General features: G+C 47.5%; 2 protein-coding genes across 6 annotated transcripts in view; both read left to right on the forward strand.

The window, feature by feature from the left end:
* REEP1 (receptor accessory protein 1) overlaps positions 1-13587 on the forward strand; it is a 123070-nt gene that overhangs the window by 84508 nt on the left and 24975 nt on the right. For all 5 annotated transcript variants that reach the window (XM_074397272.1, XM_074397275.1, XM_039476236.2 and 2 more), the window contains exon 5: positions 21-134. In XM_074397272.1, the coding sequence (XP_074253373.1) occupies positions 21-134 (114 nt within the window). The remainder of the gene's footprint in view (positions 1-20; positions 135-13587) is intronic.
* Positions 7508-7910, forward strand: LOC120366827 (large ribosomal subunit protein eL42-like). Its single transcript, XM_039476261.2, has one exon. The coding sequence runs from the start codon at positions 7523-7525 to the stop codon at positions 7841-7843; it is 321 nt and encodes a 106-aa protein (XP_039332195.1). The 5' UTR covers positions 7508-7522; the 3' UTR covers positions 7844-7910.

Here is a 13587-nt window from a genome sequence, read left to right on the forward strand (position 1 = left end):
TTCTGTTTTTCCTTTGACAGGAAATCGATGATTGTCTGGTCCAAGCAAAAGACCGAAGTTATGATGCCCTTGTGCACTTCGGGAAGCGAGGCTTGAACGTGGCCGCCACAGCAGCTGTGATGGCAGCTTCCAAGGTACCGTGCTGGAAGTACCACAACTGCATGAGCATCTCAGTCCCTCTAGTTTGCCCTGCTCATCACCTGTGCAACTACATAGAACAGGCTAAGGACCAGTCAGTGATGTTTTATCTTTTGAGGGGTCCTTTTGAAAATCGGATGGAAAAAATGCTGAATCTTGCCCCCCAAATTCTCACCGCCCCCAACACACATACAACATGTGTGCATGCACGCGCGCGCGCGCGCACACACACACACACACACACACACACACTTGCAATATTAAGAGGTTCCCAGAGCCCCTGAAGCTGATCTGTGGGTCCCAGGTTCAGAATTTCTAATTTATTCAACCCTGCTGGAAATGAGAAAAAAATAAAATTTCTAACTAACTTGGCATCTAGGGCGGGGAGAAACAGAAGAGGGGAGGGGAGAGAGGAAGAGAGCACTTCTCTGCAGTTTCCCAGGGTGTACTGGGAGAGTCACCTTAATGCAATGGACAGGTGGAAAGACTACCTGAACAAGTGGCCGGGGGGACTCACTCACACTCATGTGGCCCAGCAGATCCAGGGGAAGGAACCCAGGTTCCAGAATAAGTTGACTGGGGTCCAGACGTGGAGGACAGTCAAGCCATAACAACTGTAGCAGAGGAGGCTTGAAATAAACACCCATCTGTGGGATGTATCGGTGTGAGCATTACTTCTTCCTCTATTCGCTCCAGCACTTTTCAAAACTGTGTTTCTTCCTAACATCTTCACACATCATCCTCTTATTGTTGTCAATTCCTCATTATTTACTTAGACCCAAAAAGTTAACTTGGTCAGATATTTCCTATCATGTGAAATCAGCAGATCATCCTAGTGTTCCCCAGTGACAAGCCCTTCCCCAACAACCAAATGTGGAGCAGGGTCCTACGTTCGGCTGGCGGTGGAGGGAAGGCAGTTATGCTGATGTTTGGAAAGACACAATGGTTGGAGGTGAATCGTATTAACATAGGGAAGTTAGTCCCTTGTGGTGATGGGAGGGTTTGGGGCAAGGAGGCGGTGGGGCCATAAAGGGTTTTCAAGAAGATGATTAGTACAGATCTTGGTGCTCTATGGGCTTTGCACAGATGGCAGATGGAGGATGCTGAAAGCCAGTTTCAAGGGACGGAGCTGGGTTTTCCTCACCTGAACCAAAGAGGAGCACATTAGGATCATTTCTGGAAGTGACTCAGCACACTGGGCTGGGTGGTTGCTTGAAAAGTACCTTTCAGGAAGCCAAGGAATTCTGCAGACAAAGCCTGAGCAAGAGGGAAGGGGAACAAAAAATGAATGATTACTGCTTCAGACAAGACCAGCTCTGTCTATAACACAGAATTGTAGCAAGGCCTCCCACTACTCCATATGGCAGATCTCGGAGTCCAGGGTTGGTGGGGGCGGTGCGGGGGTTCCTGCCCCCTTTACTACAATACCTGCTGGCAAAATGAGGGATCCCCATGAGTATCTTTGGAAGGGAAATTCTGCTTTGGTTTCCCAAGATCAATCAGGATTTATGAACAGCAATAAATTCCAAGAACCTTCCATTTAAGATGCAACCATTTTGTGCTTTAATCTTTACGCTGAAACAAAAGAGTACTCAGAATTGCTAACTTCTGAATTCATCAGGCCAACCTGGCAATGTAAAGCTACAGAAACCTTGTCTCAGCCTCTCTCCATCCCATCTGTTCTGCCTCTGAAGCCTAAGGAAAACAGGCTGCTGCTCTTTCCTCCATTCGTTTATGGAGTATAAACGTGCTGTATTTGTCAGGGTGGTTCAGTGTGGTCACCTGGCAGCTCAGCTGTGTGTGTGTAGATTTCATTCTGACAGTAACTTCCTCAGGCTGTCCTTTTCCTGGCCTGCCTCAAGATGGAGAGCCTCCAGAGTCTTCCTATCATCCTGGCCAGTCACTGCCTGTCCCCTGACCACCCAGGAAGCCTGTGAGCCCAATTCTTCTCCAGCCAGGCACTTTATAGCAGCTAAAACCTAAAAGAAGTGCCAGACAGTTTGAAAGTTGCCTCAGGAAATAACTGCTCATTAGTTCTTTCCAGCTGGACTAATGTAGTGAGGGACATCTGCTTTCTGTTGAATTTGGTTTCAGATGAGAAAATTTTCTGCCTTGTGGGGCTTTGCTTTCTCTCTAAATATAAATATCTGGAGAGAGAAAACACATCTTCTCTTCTAAAAATAATGCCCTCTATTTTTGAAACAGATGTATACTTAAAAAAAAAAAAAAAAGAAGTAAGGTTCAAAAATTCAATCTGGCTGAGGTGTACATCAGTGGTTTCCATAGCAACAGTGCATCACTTCGGGCCTTGGTGAAAGGATGATGACTCACCAGTGCGTCCAAATCTGGCTTGTATGCCCAAGCCACCTGGAGAGGTTTGCTTTTTATTTTTTTAATAGATTCTCAGATGTGCTGAATCAGAATCTCAGGCAGTGGGCCCATGAATCACTATTTTTAACAAGTTCCCCAGATGATTTTTAAATAGCCAGCTCTGTACAAATCACTACCTGAGGCCCCATACAGAACCATAGGGAGCACAGGTAATCAGGGTTAAAGCAAACTTCTGTAACATTCCTGGAATGCAGATTCACCTCCTTAGAAGCCTTAACCTTGAGAATAAAGAAAGCAGTGGCATGTTGGGGGGTAGGGGGAGGGCGGTGTTTATTTATTCAAAATTTACTGCCAATTGAGAAATACTATATAGGAATACAAATACTCCCACTTATTTATTTATTTATTTGTTTGTTTATTTATTTATTTATCTAGACAGTCTCACTCTGTTAGCCAGACTGGAGTGCATTGGTGTGATCTCAACTCACTGCAACCTTCGCCTCCTGGGTTTAAGCAATTCTCCTGCCTCAGCCTCCCAAGTAGCTGGGATTACAGGCACCCACCAACACGCCTGGCAAATTTTTGTATTTTTAGTAGAGACGAGGTTTTGCCATGTTGGCCAGGCTAGTCTCAAACTCCTGACCTCAGGTTATCCACCCACCTTGGCCTCCCAAAGTGCTGGGATTACAGGTGTCCCGCCTCTTTTGTAGTACTCCCAAGACCCTAGCACAGTGCTTCACACCTGGCTGAGCCCTTATCAACCTTATTGACTAACCCAGCGGAATAATTAGAGCAACTGCTTGCAAAAAAGGACACCCTGCCAAGTCACCCATGGCTGGGGTGACTATATAATTTATTGTTCAAACCAGCACACATTTGAAAATGTAAAGGACGCTTATAATAATTACTCTGAAACAACAGGTCTAAACTAGACCTGTTCGGCCAGACATGGCAGCTTACACCTGTAATCCCAGCACTTTGGGAGACCGAGGTGAGAGGATTGCTTGAGCTCAGGAGTGAGAGACCAGCCTGGGTAACATAGTGAGACCCTGTCTCTATAAAAAATTAAAAATTAGCCAGGCATGGTGGCATGTGCCTATAGTCCCAGCTACCTGGGAGACAGAGGTAAGAGGATCATCTCTTGAGCCCAGGTGGAGACTACAGTGAGCTATGATCATGCCACTGCACTCTAGCCTAGGTGACAGAGCAAGACCTTGTTTCAAATAAATAAATAAATAAATAAATAAACTGGGCCTGTCCCAAGGAAATCAGGATTTATGATCACATGACTCGTGGCTTCATTTTAAATCCCTCGGACCTGCTGTCTTCTCTTCCCACAAAACACCCTCAGCTTACAAATCAGTTCTCACTCTCAGTATCTACTGCATTTAGTGAAAGCAACGCAACAGAGAGTGTTACATGTTGAGAAGACCCTCCCTTAGGATCATTCCTGAAGGAGACTCAGCACACTGGGCTGGAATTACAGGCTAGGAAACAGATTAGTTCTGACAGATTAAATGGAGGCTAGGATAAAATGATGGGATGAAGGAATAATTCCTCCTTTCATCTTCTTGTTTACATCCTTTAGTGATTCCCTAGGAGGAAACTGCAGAGCTTAGATCAGGCGTCCCCAAACTTTTCACACAGGGGGCCAGTTCACTGTCCCTCAGACTGTTGGAGGGCCGCCACATACTGTGCTCCTCTCACTGACCACCAATGAAAGAGGTGCTTCTTCCTGAAATGTGGTGGGGGGCCGGATAAATGGCCTCAGGGGACCGCATGCGGCCCGTTGGCCGTAGTTTGGGGACGCCTGGCTTAAATGAAGAATGAAAAATCTTTTGACTACACTTTTAGTTAATCCGTTGAAAAATAATGTTGAGCCCTGTGTCCTTTCTCTAACAAAATTAATGTTTGCAGGAGTGTTTTTTGTATCATCATGAAGTGTGGAAAAAATTTGTAAACCACATTATTATATAAATAGAAGTCCTGGCCAAGCGCAGTGGCTCATTCCTGTAATCCCAGCACTTTGGGAGGTCAAGGCAGGCAGATCACTTGAAGCCAGGAGTTCAAGACTAGCCTGGCCAACATGATGAAACCCTGTCTCTACTAAAAATACAAAAATTAGCTGGTGTGGTGGCACATGCCTGTAATCCCAGCTACTTGGAAGACTGAGGCAGGAGAATCACTTGAACCCAGGAGGCAGAGGTTGCAATGAGACACTACACTCCAGCCTGGGCAACAGAGTGAGTGGGACTCCGTCCAAAAAAAAAAAAAAAGAAAGAAAGAAAATTCTCTGGGTGGGCGCAATGGCTCACATCTGTAATCCCAGCATTTGGAAGGCCGAGGCAGGCAGATCATGAGGTCAGGAATTTAATACCAGACTGGCCAACATGGTGAAACCCTGTCTCCACTAAAAAATACAAAAATTACCTGGGCATGGCGACTCGTGCCTGTAATCCCAGCTACTTGGGAGGCTGAGGTAAGAGAATTGCTTGAACTGGGACCCAGGAGGCAGAGGTTGCAGTGAGCCGAGATCGCACTACTGCACTCCAGCCTGGGTTACAGAGTGAGACTCCATCTCAAAAAAATGTAAAAAATTTAAAAAGGAAGTTCTTATTAATTTTTTTTTTGACATAAGGTCTTTGTACATTGCTTAGGCTGACCTAAGTTTGGTTTAAGTGATCCTTCCACCTTAGCTTTCCAAGTAGTTGGGACTACAGGTGTGCACCACCATGCCCAGCTTATTAATGTTAATATTACTGTTTTGTCTTAGAACTGGAAGAGCTAAAGAAAAAAAAATCAGGCATGATTAATTTCTTCAGGGGAAGTTAACCTGTATCCCACCCTCAATTTTTTACAAGGCTAACCGCTATCCCCAGGAAGTGTTGATGCATCTGTCTTTCAGTGAAAACTGCTTCCTGAGGACACACTTCTCATGTACCTTCTGTCTCAGCATTCCTAGTCTCTGCTGGCTCTGATCCTACATGGTGCCTGTTTCCTATCCTGTAATTCCACCCACAGAGAAAATTGAACCGCAGGTCTTTTGAAGACTAGAACTGAAAAATCTCTCTTTAAAAAAAATGTCCTAGAAATTTATTTGTTAAGCAAAACATATTCTCACACAAAAAAGAAACCATAGTGATATGAATCACTGAACAAAAGTTCTAAAACTATGGCGTCTCCAGGTTACCTTACTTCCCTTGCAGTTTGAACCACCTACTAGATTTCTTCCACCTGCTGAATTCTTAGAGCTGGTAAACCAACACTTTTTGACTTGTCTCATAACTTGAAAAATTATATCGTTTTAGTTTCCCTGGAGATTTGTCTCCAGAACATTTCCAGTAGTACCAATGCTACTGCTATAGTCCTCGTATTGAAGAGGGCTGCTCTAAGTAAAACAGCACTCTGTGAATCAGGAATTCTTCTCTTGCAGTTGTTTTCAGAGTTGTGTTTGTGTGTATATGGTTCCATCTTCCTCATCCCCAAATTTAGTATTGTTAGCTTCTTGAGATGAGGAGCTCTGGCTTCTTTCCCTTTGTTTCTTGCTTAAAAAATAAAAACAGACCAATGTTTAGTTGTTTAGTGCTTTGCACTGATAGCTATTCATTAAACCCTGTTGACTGATTTGAAGTATATACCTTTTTGATTCCTCCAAACCTGCCCTGTCTAATATGGTAGCCACTTGCCATGTGTATCTATTTAAATTTATATTAATTAAAATTGAGTATACCTACAATTGAATTCCTCGGTCGTACTAGCCCCATTTTTTTCTTCTTTTTTTTACGATGGACTCTTGGTCTGTCATCCAGGCTGGAGTGCAGTGGCGCAATCTCAGCTCACTGTAACCTCTGCCTCCTGGGTTCAGGCAATTCTCCCTGCCTCAGCTTCCCAAGTAGCTGGGATTACAGGTGTCCATCACCATGCCTGGCTAATTTTGGGGTTTTTTAGTAGAGACAGGGTTTTGCCATGTTGGCGAGGCTGGTCTTGAACTCCTTACCTCAGGTGATCTGCTGGTCTCAGCCTCCCAAAGTGCTGGAATTTCAGGCGTGAGCCACTCACTGTGCCCAGCTGTACTAGCCCCATTTCAAGTTCTTATTTGCCAGTGTGGCTGGCAGCTGGCATAGTGATAGCACATTTCCATCTTTGGACAGAAAGTTCCTTTGTACAGCACTGCTTCAAGCCCTCTGTTAATCATCCAGTGTTCTTTTTTGCCTTATTTTCACCCCTTTGCCCACAATTGCTCTGGCTTCAGCAGGACACCCACCCCTCCTTAGCTGCTCAGCTCTTTGGGGCCTCTCTATATAGGGTTCACTAGGAAAATAGAGAACTGGAAAGTCAGCCTGTAGCAGCACCCGTGCTGTCGCTCTTATGTCTTCTTTTCTGGGCCTGCTTTCACACCATGACCTCTGTTTTCCTGACTTACCCTCTAAAACTCAGGCGCCTTGCCTGCAATTATGGTCAGCGGCCAACAGGGGATAGCCGAGCCTTGGTTATAACCCTTGGCATCTGAACAGTCAGGCACAATTCACGGAGAGTTCAATTATTTTGTTTTCCCACTTAAAAAAAAAATTCCGACTCACTTTTTCCTTAAAAAGAAAAGGAGGCTCTACAAAACGGTTCAGCACAATAGTGTAAAAAAAAAAAAAGTCCTCTCCCACATATCCTTATCTTTTATCCATCAATGCTTTATCTAAATGTCTACTTTGAATAAAATACTGCTTTAAAATCACCATGAGGCCGGGCGCGGTGGCTCAGGCCTGTAATCCCAGCACTTTGGGAGGCCGAGGTGGGTGGATCGAGACCATCCCGGTCAACATGGTGAAACCCCGTCTCTACTAAAAATACAAAAAATTAGCTGGGCACGGTGGCACGTGCCTGTAATCCCCGCTACTCAGGAGGCTGAGGCAGGAGAATTGCCTGAACCCAGGAGGCGGAGGTTGCGGTGAGCCGAGATCGCGCCATTGCACTCCAAGAGCGAAACTCCGTCCCCCCCCCAAAAAAAAAAAGAAAAAATCACCATGAAGCTTTCTGTGCCGGTATCGCTCACGCAAAAATGGTAAACATTCCTAAAACCCGCCGGACTTTCTGTAAGAATTGTGGCAAGCACCAACCCCACAAAGTGACACAGTACAAGAAGGGCAAGGATTCTCTGTTTGCCCAGGGAAAGCAACATTATGACAGGAAGCAGAGTGGCTATGGTGGCCAGACTAAGCCGATTTTCCGGAAAAGGGCTAAAACTACAAAGAAGATTGTGCTAAGGCTCGAGTGCGTTGAGCCCAACTGCAGATCTAAGAGAATGCTGGCTATTAAAAGATGCAAGCATTTTGAACTGGGAGGAGATAAGAAGAGAAAGGGCCAAGTGATCCAGTTCTAAGTGTCATCTTTTATGAAGACAATAAAATCTTGAGTTTATGTTAAAAAAAAATAAAATAAAATAAAATCACCATTAAATGTTATTTTTAGACTCAAAAGCTCATTTGAGGCAGTTCATAAGCCCATTGATGTGGGATTTCTGACCTGACTGGAATCAGTTGCCTTGCCTATGTTTGCTTTCTAGTAAAACAACAACAACAACAGCAACAAAAACACTACTACCTGTTTACAGTTAATCAGAGGGCAGGCACTGATTTTCTTTTTATAAAACCTCCCTGTGTCAGCTCATACTTAGTAGATATTTCCAAGGACAGAGAAGAGATGACAGCTGTCCCTTGCCCAGGTCCGTATGTTTCACCTCTCTGGCTTCAGTCCCTGCCATCTGCTGAATCAAAGAGGGTGAGGATTCCAGAAAGCCCTGTGTTTGTCTTTTTCTCCCTCAGAGGAGCATTCCCAGGCCACTGTGCTTGCTCACGCCTTCTAACTTCAGTTTTTAGCCAAGGACTATGTGACATGACATTAAGGTTTAGAATTCACCACAGCAACCATTTTTAAACACCAAGATTATCTAAACTGTTACAGACAAACTGCTGGAAAAGTTTGGAAGTATTCCCTACCCTCCAGTCTCCTACATGTTAGTCAACTCGTACCCGAGCTTCACTCTCAAAACTTGTCGAAGTAGCAAGACTTTTTACCAGTGTGCTGGATTCCTGTTCTCCCAAGGTTTCTACCTGGAATTTTACCTCAACTCACACTGCTCCATGAATAATTAAGTGGATTCAAACAAATGAAACACCCACATCACACTCAGCTGAAGAGGAAGGGCCAGAAAGTCACGTGGAGTTTTTGGTCCGACATTACTTGCCTGCTCTGTTCTGTGGAGACTGAGCAGCCTGATGCCTCAAGGGTCCAAGAGCAAAGAGGGAAGCCTGCCTGCCTGACCTCACAGAAGGGCCTGGTGGACCCTGGAGGTCTGAGGAAACAGTCTGAGGATCACGTGTGAGTGGCAAGAGCTGTCTCTTGGCTGTGGTGACAGGGCAGCTCCCCGTTCTCCTCCTCTCTCTGACTCCCTCTCCTATTTGCCTCCTCCCTCCTTTCCTCACTCCTCAGTGTTGGATGAATTTCTCTGGGCGCCACCTTTCTCTCCTCTCTCTCCTAGCATTGTCTCATCCTGTCCCTCACCTTCAGCTGTCACCTGATGTACCTGGTTCCCAGATGGACTTCTCTGTCTAGGGCTTAATTCCAGTGTTCCTGGTTCTCTGCCCAGGGCTCAACCCCAGTGTCCCTGGTTCTCTGTCCAGGGCTCAATCCCGGTGTCCCTGGTTCTCTGCCCAGGGCTCAATCCCGATGTCCCTGGTTCTCTGTCCAGGGCTCAATCCCGGTGTCCCTGGTTCTCTGCCCAGGGCTCAATCCCGATGTCCCTGGTTCTCTGTCCAGGGCTCAATCCCGATGTCCCTGGTTCTCTGTCCAGGGCTCAATCCCGATGTCCCTGGTTCTCTGTCCAGGGCTCAATCCCGATGTCCCTGGTTCTCTGTCCAGGGCTCAATCCCGGTGTCCCTTGTTCTCTGTCCAGGGCTCAATCCCAGTGTCCCTGGTTCTCTGCCCAGGGCTCAATCCCGATGTCCCTGGTTCTCTGTCCAGGGCTCAATCCCGATGTCCCTGGTTCTCTGTCCAGGGCTCAATCCCGATGTCCCTGGTTCTCTGTCCAGGGCTCAATCCCGGTGTCCCTTGTTCTCTGTCCAGGGCTCAATCCCAGTGTCCCTGGTTCTCTGCCCAGGGCTCAATCCCAGTGTCCCTGGTTCTCTGTCCAGGGCTCAATCCCGATGTCCCTGGTTCTCTGTCCAGGGCTCAATCCCAGTGTCCCTGGTTCTCTGCCCAGGGCTCAATCCCGATGTCCCTGGTTCTCTGTCCAGGGCTCAATCCCGGTGTCCCTGGTTCTCTGCCCAGGGCTCAATCCCAGTGTTCTTGGTTTTCTGTCCAGGGCTCAATCCCGGTGCTCCTGTTCTCTGCTGAACATCTCCCCTGTCTCCTTTGTACGTTAGTCGACAGTCCCGGATGTAACTCCAAATCTGCCCTTCCATGTGTCCCACTGTTCTGATAATAATAAAACCACCATCCTATCAGGCACCGAAGCTCCAAATCTCTGTCACCTTTGATGCCCACCTTCCTCCCACTTACTCTTTAAGTCCTAACCATTTGACATCCCTTCTCTCCTTTTGGGCCTTCTTCCACACCCTTCCCTCAGCTTGGACTGTTGCAGTAGCTACCCAAATGGTCGACAGCTCCCTTCCCTTCCTGTTAAAACCTATGTAGTCCAACCCTGATCCTAGCCTTCCAGTCTTGTCTCTCCTTATCTCTCTAGCTATTCTGATAATGCATTCACAGCTGCCTTCTGTACTGTTCTGGAAATAGCAACTCTGAGTACTATTTCCAGAATTTTCTTTCTTGCCTCTGCCTTTGCTCATGTTGATCCTTTATCTGCCTCTGTTTCTACCTCTTTGAAATCCTCCCCACTCTTCCAGTTTAATGCCATCTCCTCCATGAAGCCTCCTGTGATCCCAGGTAGAACTGGCCTGTCACTCCTGGGTCCTCTGCACTGCTGTCATCATTTATATTTGTGTCCTACCTGCATCTCCATAGGTGCTCAGTCAATGTTAAAGGAATGAAAGACTGTCGTGCATATTTTTAACTGCCATGACCAACAGAGCAATGTGTAGCATCAAGGATAGCCATAGTTGGGCTTTGGAGATAAGCAGGCCAGGTTTAAAAGTCCCAGCTCCCTACTTACTGCTGCACCTCTGTGAACTCCCCTTCTTCACCTGCAAACAGGGACGATCATACTGTAGTACCTGCCACAAGAGTTATGAGGCAGTGTACACAAAGACTTCACAGAACGCAGAGCTCATAATAAATGTTGAATAAAGGTTGCCTGTTATTCGCTCATATGTCAGTTTGATCTTAGACTGCTTATACTCTTCTCTTTCTTCACTGTTGAACAGAATAAAAAAACAAGTTGGGCACTGGCATTGGGACGTTATTTACAATGCAGGCTCTTCTGCACAGGATGCTGACTTTCCTGCCTTGTCCTGGCCCACCTCTTATGTGCTCTGTCTTCCTAAGCAAGCCATTTTCACACCCTGGGCTCAGGGTTCCCCACCATTCTAGGCCTGACTTTTCAAAGGGGTGCTTCCTCCTCCTCCTCAGCCCTGAGGCGTGTGGGCCCCTGAGGGGCAGCTTATGACATGTGAGCACCTGCCACCTGCCAAGACAGGAGGAAGGTCAAACGTGGGCTGCTGGAGCAGCTGGAACCCTCACTTCAGGGAAAAGCAACCTAGGGTTTGAGTGACTTGCCCAAGGTCAGGCAGTTGTTGAGCCGTGATCAGCAGCAGGGTCTCTAGTTCCTCCAGTGTCCTGGTATTACTCCAATCACCCTCCACCCCAACACACACACCCTAAACTGACACTTCCTGGCCATTTTGTGCTTGGATTACACTACCAGGCCCTGAAGCCCAGTGGTTGAGTACCTGAGAGGTGACTGGCCCTCACTGAGGATTTTAGAGTCTCTCACACCCCAGGGAACTGCTCTTCTGATGATTGATCAGCTCTTCCTTGGCCTTGCGGCAGGGCTGGGGAACACTTGATCCAGGATGAAAGAATGTGGATCACAGGTACCTGTCACCATAAATCACAGTTTCTGTAAAACTCGATCACACACATGATAGTATGGGCATGTTTGCACACCAGTAAAACTAGAGCTCACCTTGTACCAGCAGCGGGGCAGATTTGTCCTGTGGGTCCCCCTACCTGTCCTTCTCATTGTCCCTTTCCAGCAGGGCCTTTGCCTCTGAAGGAGAAAGTACAGAGAAGGCAAAGCTTCCAGCTGAGATTTCCACAGGCAAGGCCAGGGGCAGCTGCTGTGTGTAGAGGGTCCCTCTTGGTGGCTCTGACTCCCCATCACTGGTCAAGGGCCTGGCTCAGATGTCCAGGCTTGGTCCAGCTACAGAGACCCAATTTACCTGAGCACTGTCGTTGGTCACACAGGCCTGTCTCACCTCCCAGTCTCCCACTCCTCACCACCCATCCAGCCTGCTCTGAATCGGAAGCACCAAGCCCGCCTCCCTCACCAGTTAATGCTGGTTCTTGCGCACTGTCTCTCCGGAAGGGCACTTCCCAGAAGAGAGACTAGAAAATACAGTCTCTATTCCAGACAACCATGTGCCCGCTGCAAAGTGAGGAGAGAAAAAGGGAGAACATACCCTGGGGGCAAGTTCTTGATGTGCGCCAGGTGGCATATCTAGGATGTTCTCATCATTCTAACGTCCTGCCTCCTTCACATTGATCACCTCTCAAAAACCTTAGTGAAGTGCTCAGTTTATTGTCAAAAACCAAGTGTAGGCGGCTGAAGCCCAGTTCTCCCAGGCTGGTCTTCTTTTACTCACTGGCACCAAAGCGTCTTCTCCCCAGGTGGGTTCACTCACATGCACCTTGGGTTTTTGTCCACTGTCATACCCTGGCCCAAGGCGCTTCCCTGCCAGCATGCACCTTCCCTGTCCCGCTTCCAAGGATGAAGCCCTCAACTCACTCCTCACTGGGCTTTGACAGCTTGTGGGAGAGGACAAGGCTTCTGCCCGTGCTCAGCCATGGTGTGGTGCCATCCTCTGCCCCGTACTCTGGCACATTTGGTTGTCTTTGTCGCTTGAGCCCTTGTACACACTTATTATCTTGATGCCCCAGCTAGACTGTGAGCTCCATGGGAGCAGGGACCATACCATCCTGTCTTTGTTCCCCTGGAGGGCTTCGCAGAGCTTTGTGAACACTCCCGCAGCGACTGTTGCGAGTGAGTGAATAAATAGGTGAGTGAGCGAGGGAGTGACGGGAGGAAAGAGGTGAGGACGTGGCTCCCTTCAGCCCCATTCTGTCACCTTGGTGCCCATGGCTTTTTTCTCCTTTTCCCCTTTATCAGGTGGCTCGACTCTTTCATTTTATCTTCTCTTTGGACCTGAGAGAAGGGCAGGTAACCCTGTTGAGAGGTGTGACTAACTCCAAACTGATCCAGTCGGGCAGCGAGGCCAGGCCGCCGGCTCTGCTCACCAGCACATGGTCTGGATCAGAGGCAGGTGTCCCCCCTGCCTCGGCACGGCACCTGCGTGTGCGTGTGTGTTAATCCATGCGGAGCACAAGGAGCCGGGCCCCACTTCATCGTCTTTCCAGAGCCTCTTATGGTGTGAATTTGGTAGCATCTAACATGTGATTAACTTACTTGGGTTTTTTTTTTTTCTTTGTTTAATGCCTGGAGAATGGATTGAATTTGATGATGGATGCTATTGCAGTAGAAATTCTCCATCTCTGTTTGGTTTGTTAATCCTGTTTCATGTCACAGTCAAGGGCCGGGTCCTCATGCAGCATGTCATTGGGAGCCTGCTTGGCTTGGATGTGGCGCATGTGTGGCTGTGGAGGCTGGAGGCTCACTCCACCAGTGAGGCGGGCACCCCCTGGGGTTTGGAAGGAAGTATTAACTCCTGAATTACTGGTGGGAAATGCAGTTGTGCTGGTGGCTCTGTTATCAATTTCCTGACTCACTAAAACCCTTTGTCTTTATTGTCATTGCCCTCAGTAGCAGGCATTAGATATTGTGTCAAGTGAGCTGGGCTAAAATTCCTGCTTTGCTGGAAACTTCCCCTGTGACTTGGTGTGTCCCTCTGGAAAAGAGGCCCTCATCAAGGACTCAACACTCATTTAGTTTCT

The sequence above is a fragment of the Saimiri boliviensis genome, chromosome 1, assembly GCF_048565385.1.
Source record: "Saimiri boliviensis isolate mSaiBol1 chromosome 1, mSaiBol1.pri, whole genome shotgun sequence".
Taxonomy (NCBI): Eukaryota; Metazoa; Chordata; class Mammalia; order Primates; family Cebidae; genus Saimiri; species Saimiri boliviensis.

Excerpts from the sequence above, each read along its gene's own strand:
- LOC120366827 (XM_039476261.2), top strand. The coding sequence starts at position 7,523 with ATGGTAAACATTCCTAAAACCCGCCGGACTTTCTGTAAGAATTGTGGC.